Source organism: Mercenaria mercenaria, chromosome 18 (genome assembly GCF_021730395.1).
Source record: "Mercenaria mercenaria strain notata chromosome 18, MADL_Memer_1, whole genome shotgun sequence".
Classification (NCBI taxonomy): domain Eukaryota; kingdom Metazoa; phylum Mollusca; class Bivalvia; order Venerida; family Veneridae; genus Mercenaria; species Mercenaria mercenaria.
This window is the reverse complement of record NC_069378.1, coordinates 17,103,141-17,127,311: the sequence shown is the minus strand read 5'-3', so window position 1 is coordinate 17,127,311 and position 24,171 is coordinate 17,103,141. Positions and strand designations below refer to the sequence as shown.

The 24,171-nt window shown below is 35.0% G+C and overlaps 2 protein-coding genes across 2 annotated transcripts; one reads left to right on the top strand and one right to left on the bottom strand.

Annotated features, from left to right (window-relative positions):
• The first annotated feature begins 8,475 nt into the window (after positions 1-8,475).
• LOC123538968 (toll-like receptor 3) lies at positions 8,476-12,576 on the top strand. The gene has a single exon (XM_045323409.2). It carries the CDS (start codon positions 8,594-8,596, stop codon positions 11,006-11,008), a length of 2,415 nt encoding a protein of 804 aa, XP_045179344.2. The 5' UTR covers positions 8,476-8,593; the 3' UTR covers positions 11,009-12,576.
• Positions 12,577-17,944: 5,368 nt separating this feature from the next.
• Positions 17,945-20,334, bottom strand: LOC123539097 (thrombospondin-2-like). Its single transcript, XM_045323576.2, has 4 exons — positions 20,199-20,334; positions 19,410-19,505; positions 18,936-19,109; positions 17,945-18,190 (listed from the first exon to the last, which is right to left on the bottom strand). The coding sequence occupies exons 1-4, from the start codon at positions 20,224-20,226 to the stop codon at positions 18,036-18,038; spliced, it is 453 nt and encodes a 150-aa protein (XP_045179511.2). The 5' UTR covers positions 20,227-20,334; the 3' UTR covers positions 17,945-18,035.
• Positions 20,335-24,171: the final 3,837 nt, after the last annotated feature.

Genomic DNA, 24,171 nt, shown 5'->3' with positions numbered 1-24,171 from the left:
CCGTTTAAAAAATCGAATCGAGCCGTGAAGTTGCCAACCTGGATCTCTTTCAGAGATCTACGATCTCTTCAAGAGATCTAACCTGCATATATATTTTATTGATTGAGCTTCAGACACCTGTGCACATACTAATTTACAAGTAGATCTATACTGTGCAAATATATACGTTCAAGTATAAAATGTTACATGTCACGACTCGCATAATTACAAACTCACTTATATACCGGAATACGCAGACATGTCCATTACACGTGCACCTACATGAAATATATTCTATTCTATTTGTGTATGTAAATATATTCGTGTCCCTATATAGATTTACAAGTGTACACTTAAAAGTTAAATATATACACGGACGTATAATTTTATGCGCACCATATACATGGATGCGCTCGCGTTAATGTATAAAATTCACGAATTTATATTATACACGTGCACGCATATTTTTATACATACATCATAGCAACATTATCTTTAAGCAAGACTCCTGCCAGGTAACATATCCCAGAGCTTATCAAATATTATAGTTGCCATCTTCCGTGTCTGATATCAGTGTGGGGAATTTTGGAAATTTCCCGCTTTTATCTAATTGTATGAATTTTTATTTACAGTGCACAAGTTATGTACAGTTCGATTACTAGGTCATACGTGTTTACACGTTTTCAAACCGAAAATTCTCTACTTACAAAATGACCTTTTTGCTTTCTGATTATGTTTTGTTTTAGCTTGAGTTCACGTTTTTCTTATACTAGAAACACTAAATTATGGACGCCAGAGTTAAGGTTACAAAACGTAATCTTTAATGTTTACAAACATGATGTTTACGAAAACGAACTTGTACATTGTGTATTCCGATATTACTATTACTTTATTTTGAATAAATGTTTACTAAACCGTATCAAAATAAATAGAAGTAGAATACCAACAATTTTACTTTTTCCTTCCTGAATTGTACGGTTTGCCTACAAAACATAGAATTAAGACTTAACCAAGATACCAGACAAATCAAGCTGTAATAATAGGGTAGTTGTATCTATTTATTTATTTATTTATTTGGGTTTTACGGCGCACCAACACAGTATAGGTTTTATGGCGCCAAACAGGACTACAAATTTTGGCTCCACATCTCATTTACATCGAAATATAAACATGAGGTATGGAATCAAAAAAGAGTTACTGCAAAACCAAGTGTTAAGACCCTATTAGTCGCCTTTTACGATCATGCAAGGGTAAGGCAGTGGTTCCAATTCTTTTCATACACAGATCGTCCCAGAACCACATGGTCAGGGTTGTTGTAATAGTAGTTGCATTCGACTGGTGCCGGTTCACAAGTGCAAGCATCTGTGTAGAAAAGACCTTGCAACGACCATGATATTAAAATTCACCTTAATGGGTAAATCTAACTGACTGATACTAAATGAAAAATAGCTTTCGTTTATTGATTAAGATTCGATGAAAACAAAATTTGCTTCATCATGTTTATCAAAGGTCAGAAATGGGATTGATGGAAATTACCCTGATTTTCCCTTATCTACAACCACAAATAAATCATACACACATAAAGCACTTAATCCACTTTTTAACACATTACTGATACCTGTAATCATATATGAGCCGCACCATGAGAAAACCAACATAGTTCATTTGTGACCAGCATGGACCCAGACCAACCTTCGCATCCGCGCAATCTGGTCAGGATCCATGTTGTTCGCTAACAGTTTCTCTACTCACACTATGTACCCGGATAATCTTAACTCTGTTCAGCGACCCTAACTCAGTGCCAACATGGCGGATGTAAAGCAGATACAGCTTTGTTTTCTGTTGTAATTTCGATGTATAAAGGAATGTTTCGGTTGTTATATCTGTCTCCATTGATCGTGGAATACCGACGAACAAGGCAAACTTTTCAATGAAACATTTTACAAAAAATCTTAAAAAATACTAATATTCTTTTGTTGCCTCTACTATTTTGTTGTTTGGAAGCAAAAATATACTACTTTATGGGCCCGTTTACACTATATTGTTAACCCACTACATGTTGACACAATACATGTTCAAATATACTGACAGCGAGAAAAGGGATAAAAACCTTTGATTTGATAAAACCCGAACTCAGTTTACATGAGGAATGGATAAACACCTAACTGACTAGTATTCTATAGGAATGAATGAGTTGACATGTACATGGTCTGATTATTGTAAACATTACTTTACTTTATAAGCGGTATTGTTCAAACTTTGTCATTAATTTTACAAGATGTTATATGTATGTCCTCTACAGTCAAATATTCTTTCATAATTTTATGCAAATAGCAATGTTTGCAAAAACCTGGGTAAACCCTCGAAAATAATTCAATATAAAAGTCAAAATTATTATATAATTATATAAGAAATTATTTGATACCACCGATGTTCAAAGTTCTGTAACCCCCAACCTTCTCTCCCTCCATCTCTCTCTCTCACACACTGTTTCAGAAGAATTGCGTTTGTTTCAAATCTTGTATATCTTATAATGTAAGAGATTTTATAGAGGTGCTAATGGAATATTTTAATATTGTTTAAATGGGATTAGATTTATGATTAATTATTAAATATGATATTTTTCAGACGGTAAGTAGGGAAGAAAAGTGTGTGTGTGTGGGGGGGGGGGGGGGGGGGATCATGGACCGACAGGGCACGGGTTTGGAAATCCACACATTTTTCACTTGTCCACGGACACTTAAAAATTTACTTGTCCATAGTCAAATTTCACTCACTCGAATTTGTAATATTAAACCTTCTTGAAACTGCAAATAGACTGGAGAGTTCTTTATTTAGGACAATGAAAAGAAAAGCATATCACAGTAACTGTGGTAAAAATTAAGCTGTTAGAGTAGTTGCCTTTTAAAGTTTATAAAAGTCTGAAATCGCACAAGCAGGGTTCGTGATCTTTTGATGCCATGCCCAAAACACTGTCCACACAATGGTACAAAGCCAGATGAATTCAGAGAAAGACTCCTAAAACGTTCCGACTTGTTTTTAGTCATACTTGCGATATCTGTGTACTTTTGATTTTCATTTGGCTGACTATTGGCTCCCATATTTCCTTTGACAGTGACTTACTGTCTCAGCAGTTGGAATTCTACTAACAAACTTGTTGAAATACTTTTTTAAGTTGTTTACGTTTCTGATTTTTTATCATAGTCACCGTGTTACAGTGTGCGCAAGACCTAGCCAAATAACCAGTCAGATCATGGAAAATGATGCTTAAAGACACAAATGCATGTTCAGCAAGTACATCACGGATTTCATACATTAAATTATCTTTATCACCTCTATACACTTGAAGCAACACACAATCTAAATGATATTTTTTGTTTTCTATTTTATAGGTGAAAAATTCTGCTTGTCCGCGTACACACAGAATGAAAAATGCACTTGACTGCTGACAAAAAAAAATCATGAGTTGGACAAGTTGGATATAGGAATCCCACATCCATGCAGGGCAGGGTGGATGAAAGAACTTCGAGCATTTATAGTTCATACATAAAGTACAAACGAACAGCTATGTTTTCATTTGGTTAGGTGTTTATTCATTCTAAGTTCGTATTTATCCAGCACTGTTTCCTTTACCAGTCAGGAATTATCCGCAAATCTAAACCCACCTCATAAGCAATACAGTTTTTAAGCCATAAAAATGAATTTCAAACTCTGATACTGTTAAACATTGTCTAAGAGATGTTTATTGAACTAATACAGTTGATAAGTAAGGTCGTATTGCAATTTCTGGTACTTTAAAACAGTTAGAAACATAAAACATGGTCATTTTGAAGACTTCTTTGAGTACATTTTAATGAATTCCAGCCACATAATGTGACTTGTCGATTGAAATATTTAGTACACAAAACATGTTATCAATGTAGGCAAACAGGTTTGAGATTAGTTAACGGCAGAATAGGTAACGATATGAAGGTGGGAAAATATACTTGTGTCACTAACAGAGGTTGTAGTGTTGTTGATTATCTATTGTGTAAATATAATATGTTTAAGAATATTTCATCTTTTAATATTGATGATCCAAACATAATGTCAGATCACTGTTTAATGAATGTTACATTCAGTTTTGATACTGTTATAGATAAAATATGTAGTAATACAGATAACACATATGAAAATATTTCTTATAAGTACTTGTGGAATACGGAAGAAAAGAGTACATATGTTAAAAATTTAAATAGGCCTGAAAATTTAGCGTCTTTGGATAATTTGTCAACACATATTAGCATGAGTGATAGTCAGATTGATACTGACCAGTGTATACATGAATTTGAAGGCTTTTTCGGAAATGTAGCTTCACCTTTTGTTAAGAGAATAAATACACGTAATAATGTGAATGTTGGCTATAGTGAAAGTAATCAGCCATGGTTTAATGAACACTGTTTTGAAAAAAAGGATATATTCTTACAATGTTTAAATAGATATAGAGCATGCAAAAATGATGTAAATAGAATACAAATGGTCAAAGCCAGATCAGAATATAAAAATGTCATTAGAAAATGTAGATTTAATTATGACAAAAATAAAACAGATAAACTTATATACGCTAAACAGAAAAATGCACGTTTGTACTTGAAAATGTTAAAAGAGGCTTCAGGTGTAAAACAGTGCAATAGATCATTATCAACTTTTGAAAGGTATTTTCAGGCAAGCAATTAATGATCCGGAGGACAGGTTTTTCACCCCGGACGAAGATGTACTACATTTTATCGAACACTACGAGAGAAATGAATATATGGTTATGTTTGAAGAATTGAATATATGTATTACTTTTGATGAAATTAACTTAGCAATTAAACAGTTGAAACAGAATAAATCTGCTGGGCCGGATTTGTTACTGAATGAGTTTTTTATAGTAGATAAAGATGTTTTATTACCTGTATTATATACTTTGTTCAACAAAATATTTGAAGTAGGTTATTTTCCAGATAGATGGTCCGAAGGTTATGTGATACCACTGCATAGGAAAGGAAGTATAAATGATGTCACAAATTATAGAGGTATTACATTATTAAGTACATTAGGTCAACTGTTCACACGCATTATTAATAATAGGATGACATCATGGGCAGAAAATTATCGTATATACATTGAAGCTCAGGCAGATTTTAGAGCAGATATGTGTACAGTAGACAACATTTTTGTTTTAAATGGTTTAATATCACATGTTCTCAATCAAGGAAAAACACTATTTACTCTTTTTGTTGACTTTACAAAGGCATTCGATTATATTGTACGTGACAATCTTTGGTATAAATTAATACATACAGGACTTCGAGGAAAGATTTTGAACATTGTACAGTCAATTTATGACTCAGTTAAATCACGGGTAAAGTATTGTAATAGTTTAAGTGAAGAATTTACATGTGTACTTGGTGTAAGACAGGGCGAATGTTTATCTCCCTTTCTCTTTTCAATGTTTATTAATGATTTAGAAGAGAAATTTGTGCATAACAATCTTAATGGTATAGATGTCGATATGTTAAAAATATTTATGTTATTATATGCGGATGATATAGTTATATTTGCTAATTCAGCTAATGAACTACAAGATAGTATAAATGTGTTGCAGCAGTATTGTAATGAATGGGAACTTCGTGTTAATGTTACTAAGACAAAAATTATTATATTTAGAAAAGGGGGTTTAGTTTCAAGTGATGTAAGTTTTTATTATTAGGCTGAACCAATAGAAATAGTTTCTAAATTTAGTTATTTAGGGGTAGTGTTTACCCCTGGTGGTTCTTTCGCTACTGCACAACATACACTTTCCTGTCAGGCCCAGAAAGCATGTTCCAGTTGAATAAATACCTATACAAATTTACATTTATAACGCCAAAGCATAAATTAGAATTTTTTGATAAATTAATTTCACCTATTTTGAACTATTGTTGTGAAGTATGTGGTTTTGCAAACGATTTATCAATAGAAAGAGTACATATGCAGTTTTGCAAGAAAATTTTAGGAGTTAAGAAAACCACACAGAATGATTTCATTTATGGAGATCTTGGTCGTGTGTCTTTTAAAACTGTACAACTGCTTAGAATAGTTAAATACTGGTTGAGAATTTTACAAATGAGTGAGCACAAGTATGTAGCTATTGTATATAACTTGTTAAAAAATGATATGGAAAGATATCCTAATAAGACAAATTGGTGTACGTTACTTAAGAATTTATTATGTTCCTTAGGTGTGGTAGATGCTTGGATTTTTCAAGGTGCTGGCAATGTTACAATGTTTTTGTCTGTTGTTAAGCAAAGACTGAATGATCAATTCATTCAAAATTTGAATTCGAGACTTAATAATTCTGATAGAGCCCGTTTCTATAAAACGTTTAATGTATTTCAATTTCAACCATATTTGGAATGTTTTACGGTCAATAAGTTTTGTCAAGCATTAACTAAATTACGAGTCTCATCACATAGATTACAAATTGAAGCTGGAAGATGGATTAGACCTGTAAGAATTCCTATTGATGAAAGAAAATGTTTTGTTTGTAATCAATTGGAAGATGAATATCATTTTGTTATTGAATGTAGTTTATATAATGATATAAGAAAGCAGTATTTACCACGAAAGTATTGGAATAGACCGAGTATGATGAAGTTTGTTGAACTTATCCAGTCAGACAATAAGAAAATCATAAGAAATTTAGGAATGTTTATCTATCATGCATTTGTCTCAAGAGATTCTACATTATATGGAAATTAATGTCCTTATTGCTCATAGTGATATGTGAAATAAGGCATAGATTATATTGGTCATTACGTGACCTTCTCCGGTTCTGATACTGTTAATATGAATAAAATAACTTAAAAGAAATTGAAATTAGTTTACAGTTATTAGTTTATGTAAACGTTAAATGTTATAGTATACAAAATAACATATAGGTAGTTAAACTTCAATTTTAATATTATGATAAAAATAGTACTATCTATTTAAGTGTCCTGAAACACATAATACTGTACTTAAATGGACTGAACTCACTGATTATGTCGATATGTTTTCACTGTTAGGCGCATTATGTAGTAAAAGATATTTATGGCAAATGATCTATATTTAAATGTTACATGTTTTCACACTGTTTGTTCATCATGTATTATTGTGTGTTATTATCCTCGTGTATTTATAAATGCAATGGATTTAAATAAAGTATCTATCTATCTATCTATCTATCTATCTGACTATCAATAAAGGAGATCATGGCTATCGAAAGTTTTACGCTAACATTGTATACTAACATAAAACATGAAAAAGACAGGGAAATTAACTACATACATCGTCTTTCTGTCAGCCATGTTGGCACTGAGTTAGGGTCGCTGAACAGAGTTAGGATTATCCGGGTACATAGTGTGCTACTTGCAATAGGCTTTGAAAGCGAACAGCATCGATCCTGACCAGACTGCACGGATGCGCAGGCTGGTCTGGACCCATGCTGGTCGCAAACACACTATGTTGGTTTTCTCATGGCGCGGCTCATGTGATTCGCTTTAGTTCATCAAGATCTTCAATATAGTTTTACTTTCATGTATTAACTCGACTGTTCAAAGAAAATGGCAGAGCCGTTGCACTCGGCGCGGCGTCCCGATCGGTTAAATTTCGTATGTAAGCTAAGATCACAGTATCTTCAGTATCCACTCGTGGGAAAGGATTGAAACTTCGCACAATTCAACACGGTGATGATCTGACAAGCACTACACAGGTACCATCAATCTATTTCGCATGTTTACAAAACTTTGCTCCTTTCGTGGCTCAGCAAATTTTGGTTAAGTTTTGTATGTAAGCTGGTATCTTAATACCCACAGACGGAAAAGAATTTAAATTCCACATACTTGTCCCCTGTAATGAGCTGGCATGCAATATACAGGTTTTATAACTCTGTTTAGCTTTGTTCTACAAAACCATACATTTTTGACGTTTGTATTCATTCCATTTACTTTCCTTAGTGACAAAGCTGTTGACTAGTCGAGCGTTTATGACATCCGAAAGCTCTTGATTATGAAACATACAAAGCAGAGCAAACCAGTAGTCAATCATTTATACTTTATACAATGTTCTTACAAAAAAAAAAGGAAAAAAGACTTTCGAAGGAAAAATACTGCCGTAATTATTACCACAGTCACACATACGGCGCAAATAGCTACGTCTAGCTACGGATAGAAACGTAGTAACCCGTATCGATCCGTACCTGAGCCGTACGGATTGGTACGAATTGATACGGATTACTACTTTAAGGTACGTCTAAGGTACGTTTCAATACGGATAGATACAGATTACCTCGTTTTTATTCGTGGCTAGACGTAGCTTTCCGCGCCGTATGTGTGACTGGGGTATATAGAGCGTTCGACACGGTGTAATGACACGTAAAGTCGGGCAGGATATTGATTTACAACGAATATTCCCCTTATCTTTCCGACAAAAAAATGTAGGACTAAACCCTGTTTATACAGGTATTTGTTATATAATATAGCTTTACGTTTTAAGGCTGTATTTTAGTCTTGTTTTAAGTTTAACGCAGAATAACATAAATTGTATAAGTGAATATTTAAATAACATAAAGATGAATTCAGGGAGAGTACTTATGTGTATCATAATTGTTTCTACAGCAGTTGGGATTTTATCGGCCTGTGATGAAATGGTAGATAGAAAACGATACTTCGGTCATGAACCGAACTGCGGAGGACATCAGTGCTTCTGTGTGAATGAAAAAGCACATTGTATTGGAGATATGACTATGAAGGTCATACCAAAATTGAGCCGAAATATTTCTGTACTTCATGCGGAATGTTACGATTTTTCACAACTTAACAAAGAATCGTTTAAAAACATTCAAGAATTAGATCTGGAAAAGTTATATCTTCGTAGAAATGACATCCAAACACTTTCAGAAGAAACATTTGATGATTTACAACATTTAACAGTCCTTGATATCAGTGAAAACGAAAAGCTGAATAATGTAACACTTTTCAAAGCCCTCAGGCATTTAAATAAATCTAATATCATAATGCTTTCTCTCGAAAAAAATAGAATAAAATTCATTAATTTTACACTTTTAGAGGAATTTACAAACCTGCAAAATCTGACACTTGACGGAAACTTGATAAGTTCAATAAGTGGTCCCAGTGTTATGAAACATTTGAGGGTTTTGAAATTAATATGGAATCAATTTCGGGAAAAGAACAGCTTACAATTCTGCCTGCAAGGTAGGTCCAGATATCCAAAATTAAAACGTCTGTATTTGGGCCGTAACGTCCTTGGCCGAAACGGAAAACCACTGCAATTGGAATGGACTTGTTTGGACACTTTAGAATATTTGGATCTCAGTAATAATACTCTAATAGAAGTTAACGTAACAACTTTCAAAAATTTAACGTCACTTAGATATTTAAACCTGGCTGCAAACTGGATTGAAAGAGTTTATGGACTTGTATATCCGCCAAGGCTGGAACAAATAAATTTCTTTGACAACCATTTCACTCGTCACCCACCGAACTTGTGTCATCATATTCGAAATAACGTGACTTTCCCGAATATAAAGCGCCTAAACTTTGGCAGGAATTATATGCAAACACTTGGCACGCGATGGAATTGTTTACCACGCATAGAAACGCTGGATTTCAGCAGGAATGACGTCAGGTCTATCCGGAAGCATACATTTTCAAATTTTAAAAACTTGAAAAATCTTTACTTAAGTAACTTGATTCCTAAGACCAAAAGTTTTGATTTAGAAGCTTTCAAAAGTGCAAGCCTGCAGAACTTGGATTTACGATTCAACCAAATTGATTTTCACGAGCTTCAGAATCAGCGTATGTTTGGCTTTAATCCCAATCTTACTCGGCTTGATTTGTCGTACAATAATTTCACAGGTCTATCTGTTGAGTCTATAAAGGACATTCTATTACCTTTGAAAAAGTTAGAGAAACTAGTTATGCAAGGTATCAAACTTAAAACATTCCCCGTCGAATTTCTAGTAGATTTTACACAACTGAAAGTGTTGAATATTGACAACAATTTGATACACACTATAGAAATTCCAGCAGCATTCATGGAAAAGTTAAAAAATATTCGAATACAAAATATTTCAATTGCACGTGGTCTCATCAACACCGTCACGGAAAATGCATACCCTCTAAGTATCATTAATAGTCTAAAATATCTAAATCTTGGAGGCAATCAGTTTGATTGTGGCTGCAACATGGAATGGTTTAGGGACAATGTTAACGTTTCAGGTTACTTCGGCAATGCGCAGCTCCTTAACTGGCCTGAGAATTATGTTTGTAGTACGCCTACATCTTTAGAAGGACATCTTTTCGTGGACTTTAGGCCGGAGATAGACTGTAGACCTATTAATCCAGTCTATATTGCATTAATTGCTATCGGCACCTTTCTTGTTATTTTCTTTACCATAACCTCAGTTATTTACTGGAATAGGTGGTATTTGAAATACTGGTGGTATAAATGGGACAAACGTAGACGTTCTGCTCATTATAGAGACCCAGAACTACAACCAATATTAGACCAGACACAGTTTGATGGATATGTTGTTTCAAATTGCAATGACAATGGCTTTATTCATCATCCCTTTCGAGAGATGATGGAAGAGAAACTGGGGTACAAACTTCATATCTGGGAACGTGACGCGAAAAGTGGTGCATTAGTTGATGTAATGTTGGACGCAATGTACGCGTCAAAACAGATTGTTGTTGTCGTTTCAAATAACCTTATATCGGATGGATGGTGTAAGTTTCAGGTCGATGTAGCGGTTGACATGAGTATCGAATTTGGCCGAAACTGTGTGCTATTAGTTGTGCTGGAAGATGTTGATTTTCGTCCTATAAGTAAGGCATGGTGTGTCTTGTTAACAAAGAAACCCACGGCCTACTGGTCGGATGATAAAGACAGTATAAAGTACAAACTCTACGAAGAAAATGTTAAAACGCATTTAGGACTACCTATGTCTCACAGAAACGCATAGCATAAATACTTTTATGCACAAAACACTTCGCAAATATATTGAGACAATTTGGCATTATTTTAGGAATCAAATAACAAAACATCAAGTAATTATTTGTACAATGTATAGTTTTGCTTTCTTTTAAGTTCAAATTGATGTATTTCATCCAATGGTTTATGCTTGCAAAGTAACAAATTTTCGAAACAACAAAATCGTCAACTACCGTTGGCTGGTGGTTACACAGCGCACGATTTCCATAGGCAGCTTCGGGGGAAAATACACGTTTTTCGTACATGCATGACAACAATATCTAATTGAGCTTTGTCGCTTCTGGAGTCACAAGTTTCATTCACATTGCATGTAGATAGCTTCGTTATCCTGTCGGTTTCAAATAGCAACACACGATAACCACTTTGAAGTGCTATATCTAAATTTATTTGTGACGCAGTGTTATTTTTCGCTCGTCTGTATATCCCTTTGTGTATTAAAGTATACTGGGCGTCATTGAAGAGTTACCACTTAATATATACCTCCAGCATAAATACTTCTATACACAAAACACTTCGCAAATATATTGAGACAGTTTGGCATTATTTTAGGAACCAAAAAAAAACAACATCAAGTAATTATTTGTACAATGTATAGTTTGCTTTCTTTTAAGTTCAAATTGATTTATTTCATCAATGATGCATACTTGCAAAGTAACAAATGTTCGATTTCCATAGGCAGCTCAGGTGAAAAATATACGTTTTTCGTACATGCATGATAACAATATCTAATTTAGCTTTGTGGCTTCTGGAGTCACAAGTTCCATTTACATTGTATGTATGAATAGCTTCGTTCTTCTGTTGGTATCAAATAGCAACACATGATAACCACTTTGAAGTCCTATGTCTAAATTTATTTGTGACTCAGTGTTATTTTACGCTCGTATGTATATCTCTTTGTGTATGAAAGTATAATAAAACTGTTGGGAGATAATGTTATCATTGTTGATTTGTTTTATTCAGATGCATAAATTACTTAGTTTATATGCTACAATTTATTTTAAATTGTATATTACTGTAATTACATGAACCACTATTTATATCATACTTTATGTTTCTTCAATACATTTTTCCATTACTGTGGTATCTAAAATACCATAATAGCCTGAATTACTATTCATATAGTATTACTTTATGCTTCATTATTCATTTCATTTTTCGTTTTCATGTTTTAAATACTTCCGAGTAATTGTTTCCTTAATAAATACAGCATCATTTTCATATACGAAATCAAACTTCATGTCATTATTGCTATCATTGTTGTTATCATAATTATTTTCACCGCTGTTATCATTATGGTCATTATTGCTATTATCATAATCGTTATCATTGCTGTTATCTTAGTTGTTAACTTGATGGTTTCCATTGCTGTTATCATTGGTGTTGTCATAACTGTTGTCGTTGCTATTATCATTGTTGTTGCTGTTATTATTTATTATTATTATCATTGGTGTCGTCTTAATTGCTGTATCACCGTTGTTATCTTAATTGTTGTTTTTTATCATTATTTTTTTAAATAATGACAGCATACCGCTGGAATTACCTGTGTTTGTATCTATATTTTGCAATAAATCTTTCTTTGCACGCACTCAGACAGTACCTAATGAAGTACAAAAACATGTGGCCACTGTGGCCGAAAGGTTAAGGTCGCTGAGTGCGAACGCATCTGGCTGGCTTACGGAAGACCTGTGGTTCTACTATGGTGCTCGACTATGCCTGAACGAATGCCTGGAGGTGCACATTTGGTCTTTCTTCCCCGGTAAAGACGGAAAGTCTCCATATGACCTGTAATTGTGTCGGTATGACATTTAACCCGACAAAAGAAATACAAAATCAATATTTATATAAGAGTGAAGCTTTCGAGATGTATACAAAAGATGAAACATTCTACATGCGTTGTTTCAATATTTCAAGCAACGTCTTTACTGACAACTACATTCAACCAATGTATACTCAGCCAAAACAGTTGATCTTTGGCCCTGGACATATTGATGTATGAGGAGGCAATGTGCCCGAAAGAAATGAGTACAGATTAGACAGCAATAAAAGAAATTGTTTATCTCCAGTTATATAGAGGCTACAGGTATCAGTTACGATGAATTCTGATGCAAAAAAAGAGGAAAATCGCCATTTAAAGGCAAAAAGAAGTTAATGGTCAATACTTCTTGAACGGTACTGATCCATCTAGAATGCTGCCTATTGATAAAAAGATCTGCAATTTATATTGTTATTATATAACGAACTGCACGTTATGTAACAATCAAAACTTAGTTTTTCTAAAAAATAGTTGATGTTACTGGGATCCTTGTAGAAATCTAAATTCTAAAAAAGTGGCGATGACCATGGTCGAAACCTTAAAAGACTATAAGAAATTTAATCTAACAACAGCAAAAGCTCTGACAATAAAATGTGCGACTTCAACAGATGTACGCTGAAGATAACCAGTACACATTATTTTGGTATATGACATGTACAATTACTAGACATTCAGTACTCGCATGACAGTCCATAGAATTTCCCTTTTATTTTTATTTACACAAACATTTATATCCATGTTTATTGTGGACACAAGATTTTTGTGAGTGAGATCTGCAAGTTTCCCTCTGACACTGAACAATTACATTAAATGCATATCTTTTACAATTTTGAAACCCGGTCCTTAGTGGGTTTTTTCAGCTGAAAAGGGCATCCTCAAATCTCTTAATGCAAGCACTTTAATTTCGTTTCTTCATCAGGTTCTTTCGTTTGACAAAGGCTTTGCAAAGACACCGCCAGCCATCCAAGTTTCATCGAATGTCCAGATTGTATATTTTCGAATGAGCGAACTTACATTTTACTAAATAAATAAATATTTCGAAAAAAAAAAAGAAATAACACTTTAATTTAGCAAATTAATTTTTCGTCAAACGAATTCTTTCAACAATTTAATATTTCTTTATCACAAAATAAATTTTTCATTTTCAAACTAAATACTTCGAATAGGAAGGATGTCAGCATTATATGACACATTTCCCCTAAAATGCTTAATAGAATGAAATATGATAGAATAGAATATAACGAACTAAAACATGTGATAAGAAGCCTAGTAATACAAGTATGTCTACTTCGTGTTGATAAGGGATACTTAGTTACATTTGGATCGTACGGAATCCTGTTGGGGCCATTTATAATGTCGCCGTCGCGCTTGCGGGGTCGACACACGACAACGCGAAGTGACATAGCGACATTACGAAGTGACACCCGACAATCGCAAACGACGGCGACAATCCCAAACGACAATGTCGCGGTATCCACTTTGAAATGTCGCCTTTCAAAAGCACGATATATCGCGATGTCACTTCGCGCTGTCGAGCGTCGTATCGCATTGTCGCTATGTCACTTCGTATTGTCGTGATGTCACTTCGCGTTGTCGTGTGTCGACCCTGCAAACGCGACGGCGACATTTTCAAACGACATGCGATAATCACAAACGACGCTCGACAACGCGAAGTGACATTTTCCAAATGTCGTATCGTATGTCGCGTGTCGCGGGTTTGGGTGAGGGTCGACGCGCGACAATTCCAAACGATACACGACACGCGAAGTGACACTCGACAATACGAAGCGACATTTTCATAACGTCGTAATGCATGTCGCCCGTCTACCAGTGAAAGGGTAAAATAAAAAACTGTATTTCCGTACTTTTCCGTACGTAAAATGTCCATGTTTTTCATTAACTTCAAATAATTGTAGAATGTTCCAAACACAAGATATCTTAATGAAATAACTTTTATAAATTAAATTCAAACATTGTCTAAACGGATATGTAACTTGCTTAATTTTACCCCGACGGTTTCGTCGGAGGACCGTCTCAAAATGTATCATTTTTCGTGAAAATATGCATACTTCTTCATATATTAAAAAGAGAGGTGGTCCTTGTCTGAGGAGCCATATCTTCATAACCTGTAAAATCGGACATCAGATTATGAAGATATGTCTCCTCAGACAAGGACCACCCCTCTATTTAATATATGAAGAAGTATGCTTATTTTCACGAAAACTGATACATTTTGAGACGGTCCTCCGACGAAACCGTCGGCGGTAAAATTATACAAGTTACATATCCGTTTAGATAATGTTTGAATTTAATTCATAAAAGTTATTATCTTGTGTTTGGAACATTCTACAATTATTTGAAGTTAATGAAAATCACGGACATTTTCCGTACGGAAAAGTACGGAAATACAGCATTTTATCTTACCTTTTCACCGGTAGACGGGCGACATGCGATATGACATTATGAAAATGTCGCTTCGTATTGTCGAGTGTCACTTCGCGTGTCGTGTATCATTTGGAATTGTCGCGCGTCGACCCTCACCCAAACCCGCGACACGCGACATACGATACGACATTTGGAAAATGTCACTTCGCGTTGTCGAGCGTCTTTTGTGATTATCGCATGTCGTTTGAAAATGTCGCCGTCGCGTTTGCAGGGTCGACACACGACAACGCGAAGTGACATCACGACAATACGAAGTGACATAGCGACAATGCGAAACGACGCTCGACAACGCGAAGTGACATCGCGATATATCGTGCTTTTGAAAGGCGACATTTCAAAGTGGATACCGCGACATTGTCGTTTGGGATTGTCGCCGTCGTTTGCGATTGTCGGGTGTCACTTCGTAATGTCGCTATGTCACTTCGCGTTGTCGTGTGTCGACCCCGCAAACGCGACGGCGACATTATAAATGACCCCAACAGGATTCCGTAGGATCGGTTGTATGAGGTGTTTGGTACACAAGGTAAAGATGAAGTTGTACTATGGTTAAGTCAAAAAGGGGCATAACTCACAAAATAATAGTCAGACATAAATGTCCTGATAATATGCACATGTTTAAGTGTAGTAGGAGTGAGTGCACGGGGTAAAGTATTGCTAAATTCAAAAGGAGCATAACTCAGAATTCAATAATTGAATATTAAAGCTGAAAAACATACACATCTTGATGAAGTGTTCCATGTTTCATTTCAACTGGATGGAAACTGAAGGAAAATTGATTACACGCGGTACACATAGGCGTAGGAGCCGGGGCCAGGGGGGTGGTGGGCTGCCACCCCCAACCCCCCTCAAGCTAGGATGGGGGAACGAACTATAGTCCCCCACCCCACCCCAATATTTTGGAAAAGAGATATAACTTGCAGTCTAATATAACATTTATTTAGTATCATATTATTCTTTTCAACACGATTTCTGATTTGCATTTGGCCTTTGCATTCTGACTTGTCTCTTTCCGTAAGGTGAGTATTGAAACCTCGTACGCGTCGAGGATTGTTCGATAATATTTTATAAAAAGAAAAAATATCGGGCGCATCACTACAGTTCCGGTTTGAGCGTCTGCCAAAACGATGTAAGTATTTAGCCTGTTTACGCATGTAAACGTTATGTATTTTTCATTGTCTATTCAAGAGAAATAATATTTCCACAACATTATAATGCAGCGATATTTGAGTGTATATCCAGGGCTTCAACCGAAGACTGTAACAAAAAATGGCACACTTGATTAAAACAATACATATTTTGACAGATTAAGATAAACTGCTGACATTTCAGCACATAGTTCATTAGCAATGCAACAGAATAACTCAGTGATTGCTAAAACACATGAATGAACCGGGGATCCCTTGCCAGCCCCCGGGCCCCCTGTCGAAAAGGTTTGCACCCCCCCCCCCCCCCCCCCCCGACCTCCCCCCAAAGATAAACTCGCTCCTACGCCTATGGTACAGATTAGATAGTTGTATTATGGTTCAGGTCAGAGAAGGGCATAATTCATAAACCAATGTCTGAATATCAATGTCCTGAAAGTTTGTGCATGTCTACTTGATGTTGATGATGTATACCAAGTTTCATCTCGACCGCCTCGATAGCCTAGTGGTAGAGCGTCCGCTTCGAGTGCGGGAGGTCTTGGGTTCCATCCCCGGCCGCGTCATACCAAAGACGTGAAAATGGTACCAGTAGCTCCCTTGCTTGACGCTCAGCATTAAAAGGAAAACTGGCTTCTCTTCCCTCATACCCTCGTGGCGATGGATTCCATCAGGAATGATGTGTCGAGAGTGATTAATATAAGTTGTAGAACTTGCTTCACAATCGACCTAAAATAAATTATGTATAAACAAAGTTTCATCTCAACTGGATGGAAACTGCAGGAGTACAAGAGTACAAAAGACAGTGCACTGATGAAATGAGTGCAGTGATGGACGGACAGTTCATATACTCGAGAGACAAATAGTAGAAATAAGATTTCATTACAGCAATATCTTTTGTTATCCGAATTAAATTATCATTGAAATAAGTTAATATTTCGACTATAATTGTGGACCGTTAAATACTTTTGTCCTTCATGTCTACTTCAAATCCAGGGTAAGCCTATTAGCTATAAGGTATAAAATTTTAATTTATTAAAGCAGTTTCAACAATTTTCACACGAAATGAATTATAATTTACATTAAGTCCCATTGAAAAGACAAGGCAGTAACATTCAAAATTATAATTCAAAGAAGAATTTCAGAGATTGGTAGCCAGTCTACAGTAAATAAAACCTTCCTCTGATAAAATTCCTGAAGTCCGATAATATCTTTGCCGAAAAAAAGTTAAATATATACATGTATAACAATGTGTATTCTTGAAACTCTCTGAAATTCGTTTATTTACTTTTCAACAATCAAGGGACTTGCATTTTTCGTAGGACTTTCCTTAATTACTATGAAGTATTCTCATTCTGTTGTGTTGTATATATTGAAAGAGGAGGTAATGTTTCAGGTAATTGTCTATAACAACCTATGCCATGTTCAAGTTGAATTTATGCAACAAATACCCAATATGAAGGCACGCAATTAATACTCAAACTTGGACCTGTAAGGGGCAACAAGAATCAAAGATTTATATAGCTTTTATTTCCAGTTTCTTAAATGGAAACTGTGTTGATACTTTATTAGTCTGATTGATATAAGACCCATTGCAAACATCAGTGACATGAAGTATCAATTTTGAACTCGGTCTTGTTTCCCGGGGGACAGTCAACTCCGCCAAACATTGGACCATAACACGACCTCTGACGCACACGTTTGCCGCCAAATATGTAACAATTCCATGCTGACCATTCCGACCAAAAGCCATTAACTGAAACAGAATTATAATTGGTAAAATCGTAAAATTCTTGAGAAGAGTATGTTTTCTATAGTTATACTTTTCTCGATACTTACAAACTTTATCACATATTATTGATTATGTATATGTGCATTAGTGACACAGAAATTTACATCCTAAAGTCTGTATATTTTCCATTGGAAGATTGGTGTTCGGCTATTAGACACTGAGACACAGGAAACTGGAGATTCCTTTAATTGTTCCTTATGATGTGATACTGTATCAATTCATTTCATGATCCGCATATCTGTTTTACAGGCTAAATATACTGTTAATATAAATATGAACGTTTAATAGGCAAAAATATCTTTTGTTCCAAAGTTGTGAATAAGATAGTGTGTGTTATGCGTATCTGTTTATTTGATTCCTAGAAGGATTATTTAAATATTAGTTCTATTGCACGACGGTGCTGCTGTTTAGTCCTTTAACTTCATATGAGCCGTGCCATGAGAATACCAACATAGTGGATTTGCGACCAGCTATGCTGTTCGCTAAGTTTCTCTAATTGCAATAGACTATGAAAGCGAACAACATGAATCCTGACCAGACTGCGCGGATGCGCAGGCTGGTCTGGATCCATACTGGTCGCAAAGCCTCTATGTTGGTTTTCTAATGGCGCGGCTCATAGATGTTCCCATGTTAAGGACAAACTGGCTTGCACTGTAACTCCTACTTGCTTATAGTGTGACTCTTTTACAAAATGACTGTAACAACTTACTCTGGCAAGGATTGTCATTGAAACACAACTTATAATCAGTTTCATCTCCTTGGCAATCATTTCCTAGCATCGAAGGTTTCGGATTTGAGCACGTCCTTGTTCTTCTTGTCAAACCCGGTCCACAGGTCGTAGAACATCCTTGCCAATTTCCCCATTGTGCCCAGTTCCCATTGACTGTGTTTAAATAGTATATATCAATTTATAAAAATACATCATTTTTAATCTATGGTGCGTATACAGTCAAAATGTTTCTTATTTGTCTACAAATTTGGCCATATCAATTCAATAAGACTTTTTCAAATTTCATCCGATTTTGGCCTCAGAGAAACAAATTACTTTCATATCTGTATTTTGTAACAAATGTTACTTTATAATGTATGTATGTGGGTGCTCTGGACAATTATCTAATTTATAAAATGGCTACAAGATCAAGTACAAACTATAGTTCATGTAATCTAATAAGATGGTCTCTACCTGGGCAAGGGTCAAGTTTAACTTTATCTTCTAAGGTTCTCTGGCATGTAGCATCCTCTTCCAGAAAGGCCGATGCAATGGCAGCACAGAAAATAACTATAACGATTTCAGATATTATACTACAATTAGCACAAGCAGGAGTATTTACATCAGTTACAATTTTGGGTATTTAAATCCGGATTTGGAACAGTCATTAAGTGCCTAGATTATAACACGTAAGTTCGGAAAGAAGTCTGAATCCTATAAACCTATGGTTTCGTTCTATCACCATTTTTCAGTCAATCGAAATACTGTTTCCTGAACCAGGTAACCAAACTGGCATCCTGACAGTACACTGCAACGAGATGATTTTGACTAAACAGTTATTATTAGCCTAATTAACACAATGGCACTTAATTTTGACAATACCAACTTAATACATATATTTGTCAAAACAATGACCTAAAATATAGTACCCCGAGGCTTTTATTAATAGTGACAAACTTGGTTTATTAAAACATAACGGAATTATTTTTAAACACGTTCCTTCATAGAATTGTCAAGGTACATTTTAACGCTTATAACTGAATCTTCCCAAACATGCGCATGAGGGGTAGGCTTATTTTAGCATATAAAGTACTGAGTGACATTTCAGGTGTATGTGAACATTAGTCCTTGACCTTCAATTACAAATCATACAACAAGCTACTTAATGGTCAGACACCGCATTGTTTTATTATCACATTAAACTGAACCTGTCTAAAAGTTCATATTCAAAACTTACAAAAAGAAACAAATAGAATTACTCACCACTCCTTAAAACAATAGAATCTGTCATAATTTCCAAGTGATTCAGTTCACCTTTGTCCTACGTTGTTATCTATATAGGATAACTACATGTATAACCACAATCTGCGGTTTTCATCTTCTTATATGGTGGATAGTGTATACCATCGTCTCTGTTACATGTCTGAAATTGAAAACGAAAGCGGATGACATAGCGTAACAGCAGAGTATCAGCACTCAGTGAAGAAAACACAAACAACGCATTTCTTAGAACACAGAACCGTCTGCAGTTAGACCAAGACTTGACCTTCAAATAGATCTTCATAAACATTTTTTTCCATTTCGAAACATAAACTTTACTTGTTGGTGGAGTGGTGTTTAGAATAACCTGATGCAGTGAACAAAATTCATTTTATAAACAGAACCTTCAGTCTTAAAATCTAAGATAAGATTATTTTGTTTTTGTTCAACATTAACTTATATAGGAACATATATAAGCGTAGTTAAAATCTACGATTTTAAGGTTTCGTTGCACTAACGCGTGTCATATGTCCTCTAAAACTTTTGGCGCAGAAAAAATCCAGGTAAGCTGAGATTAAGTTTGTTACATGACAGGGCTCCTTTTGAAATAACGAAAAGGCAAGAAGGAAAAACAGGTGAAAAAAAGAAAATGAAAAGTACGAAAAGACATTAGCTTACCAGAAGCTAAAACAAGCTTTCTCATCAGGAAAAGTACCGCCATTGCTTGAACAAATCATCATTTCAAGCAGTGTTGCATATGTCGTACATCCTCATGCGGACTTCAGGTCAATATAATCGAGAGGTTTTCTTGACTTGTGTACTAATTATTTTTTTAAAAAGAACGTGACAGTTGTGCGGCTTGATATAAATACTCGCTTGCAATGTGTTAATAAGCAATCCAATTACTTACTAAGAAACTATTTAACATTTTATTTACCCGAATAATAGATATGTTCATAAGTATGAATAATTCAATTATGAATAATATAAGTGTTTATATCTTTCTGCTCAATGACCATCTTTTCCTAAATGATTAGTAGTAAATAGTGATGCCGGTCTTAAAGGAGAATATAGCTTAGATTAGGCGATTTTCACAAAAAAACTGTCGTTGACAGATACGCCCTTCTAATTCTATAGAAGTAACAGAAGGGTGTAAGTGGACCCTTCAGGTACAGCATTTCAGTGCAGATACGCCCTTCTATTACTATGATTCTGAAAAACTCCTTACTTACACCCTTTTATTATTGTTGAATTTGGTCAACACAGCAGTTTGTAACAAAAAAAAATTTAATAGGATTATGCCCCTTGGTATGTAGTTTTAAAAAAATGTATAATTCATAAAAGGGCGTAACTAACACTTACGACCTTGAAGGCTTCTTATTCTGGGGCGTCAAAATACTAAAATAACTCAGGCTTGTAATACCGTAACCAGTTCTCAATTGTGATGAACCGTATAAGGATGAGTTTTGTGACGCAAAGAAACAGCCAGCACCAAATGTATTTAATAGATCATGTGTATTAACTTTTGCAATGTCAAATTTTAATTTCTGTCTAAATTGAGAACATTATCCTGTCCTTACCACTGCACCGATTCCAAAGCGATACATCTCTTATTGCAATTCACACGTTTAAAACACACGGTGAGCGACAAACACTATGCAGATCGCCGTTTCAACTGCAAAAATATTATATGCCTCACTGAATAATGTTTGTCTTGCGTTCCTCTGCATGGTACATTAATTCACCGTGATTTTCATTATTTTGAAAGGTGTATATAGATCTTGCGCAATAAAATTCTACAAATGAATGAAATTCTGGAAAGTAAACAAAAATGTGTTGAAATGTTACGCTTATACATAAAGAGCAGCATCTCTTAGTGGTATATTACCCGAATAATCAATAAAATCTGAAAAGTAGATCCATCGGAAGCACCGAAAACAAGGCAAACAGTGAAAATTGCAGACTCGGTTTCGTTGAGTCTGTTCATGAGCAATAATGGAAAATGCAACACTGCCCACAAGTCATAGTATCGTTAGATGCAAGATTTAAGAATTTTTTCATTACCAGTAATATTCACTAACAGTATGAGTGCACGTGGAATGTTCTGTTCTATAGTAAATATCAATATATGCAATGTAAGTCGAAAACATTTGTTAACTGGGCTCCTGAACAGTGTCATAACAACAAGCACCTACGACTTCTACAAACAACCCAGTTTTATGATCAGAGTGTCATTGTAACCTTTCCACCAATATATTACATTTGGCATATGCATACAGATAAGCGATAGTAAAACGGCAACAAAATTTGATGTCAGTTGGACAGATGTGCAAGAATCTTTTGTCATATTGAAAGATGCTTGAATATCTAAGCAAGTAACTCGCAAAATACATGTCTACGCTGAACATTGTGACTGAACATAAGCTCCACCATTTCCATTTACAACATGTTTTACATTCACATTTTCACAGCATATCCTTTCCATAGCCGTAACGTACTTAAACGTATTAGCCTATGGCGGCCCATTCACGTTTCCGTTGAATAAACATTTATAACACGAAATTAACTTTGAAAATATTTCTAAAATGCCTAGGTCTGAAGCTCTCAAATACGAAAATATCTGACATATGAGGCATAAACTGACATATAAAGACAACATCAAAAAAGACCCTATGAACGATTTGCCGAAGTTCAAAAAATCTCCATACATTGTATACTCGTTACGGACCCCTGTGGGAATTGTGTTGATTTTTTTTTTCGAGTGCAAATAATAATCTTAATACACTCATATATTTTCATTGCAATATAGAAACAAAAACTAAAATTACTAAGGCTTGTACTACCATAACCAGCTCTCTCTCTTGCGATATCTTAGTTGTATATTACCCGTATAAACAAGTCAGAATAACGTTAGATGCAAGATTTAGTAATTTCTCCATTACCAATAATGTTCACTAACAGTATGAGCGCACGTGGAATATTCTGTTCTATAGTAAAATCAATGTATGCAAGGTAAGTCGAAAAGATCTGTTAACTGGACTCCTGAACAGTGTCATGACAACAAGCCCCTGCGAGTTCTACAAACAAACCAGTTTTATGATCAGGGTGTCATTGTAAACCTAAAGTGACAACCTTTCCACCAGTATATTACATTTGGCATTTGAAATACAGAAAAGCGATAGTAAAATGGCAACAAATTTTGATAAGAACAAATCAAATGTCAGTTGGACAGATGTGCAAGAATATTTTGTCATATTGAAAGATATTTGAATATCTAAGCAAGTAACTTACTTGCAAACTACATGTCTTCGCTGTACATTGTGACTGAACATAAGCTCCACCATTTCCATTTACAACATGTTTTCATTTACATTTTCATAGCATATCCTTTTCATAGCCGTTATGTACTTAAACGCATTAGCCTCTGGTGGCCCATTTACGTTTCCGTAGAATCAACATTTATATTACAAAAGTAATTTTGAAAATATTTCTAAAATGCCTACGACTGAAGCTCTCAAATACGAAAATATCTGACATCCGAGGCATAAACTGACATTTTTATGCAACGTCAAAAAGGACCATATGAATGATTTGCCGAAGTTCCAAAAATCGCCATACATTGTACACTCGCTACGGACCCCTGTGGGAAATGTGTTTTTTTCCGAGTGCAAATAAAAATCTTAATACACACATATAATCTCATTGCAATATAGAAACAAATACTAAAATTACTAAGGCTTGTTATACCATAACAAGTTCTCTCTTGCCATATCTTAGTGGTATATTACCCGTATAATATAATCAAGTCACAGTATCTTTAGATGCAAGATTTAGTAATTTGTTTATTACCAGTTATGGGCACTAACAGTATGGGCGCACGTGGGATGTTCTGTTCTACATTATATATCAATATAGGCAAGGTAAGTCGAAAAAATCTGTTAACTAGGCTCCTGAACAGAGTCAAGACAATAAGCCC

Bases quoted from the DNA above. Each gene is read 5' to 3' on its own strand.
- LOC123539097 (XM_045323576.2), bottom strand. From the start codon at position 20,226: ATGACAGATTCTATTGTTTTAAGGAGTG. The intron at 19,110-19,409 runs GTAGAGACCATC...ATTTAAACACAG, and splicing joins TAAACTTGACCCTTGCCCAG to TCAATGGGAACTGGGCACAA. The intron at 18,191-18,935 runs GTAAGTTGTTAC...ATTCTGTTTCAG, and splicing joins CAATGACAATCCTTGCCAGA to TTAATGGCTTTTGGTCGGAA.
- LOC123538968 (XM_045323409.2), top strand. From the start codon at position 8,594: ATGAATTCAGGGAGAGTACTTATGTGTATCATAATTGTTTCTACAGCA.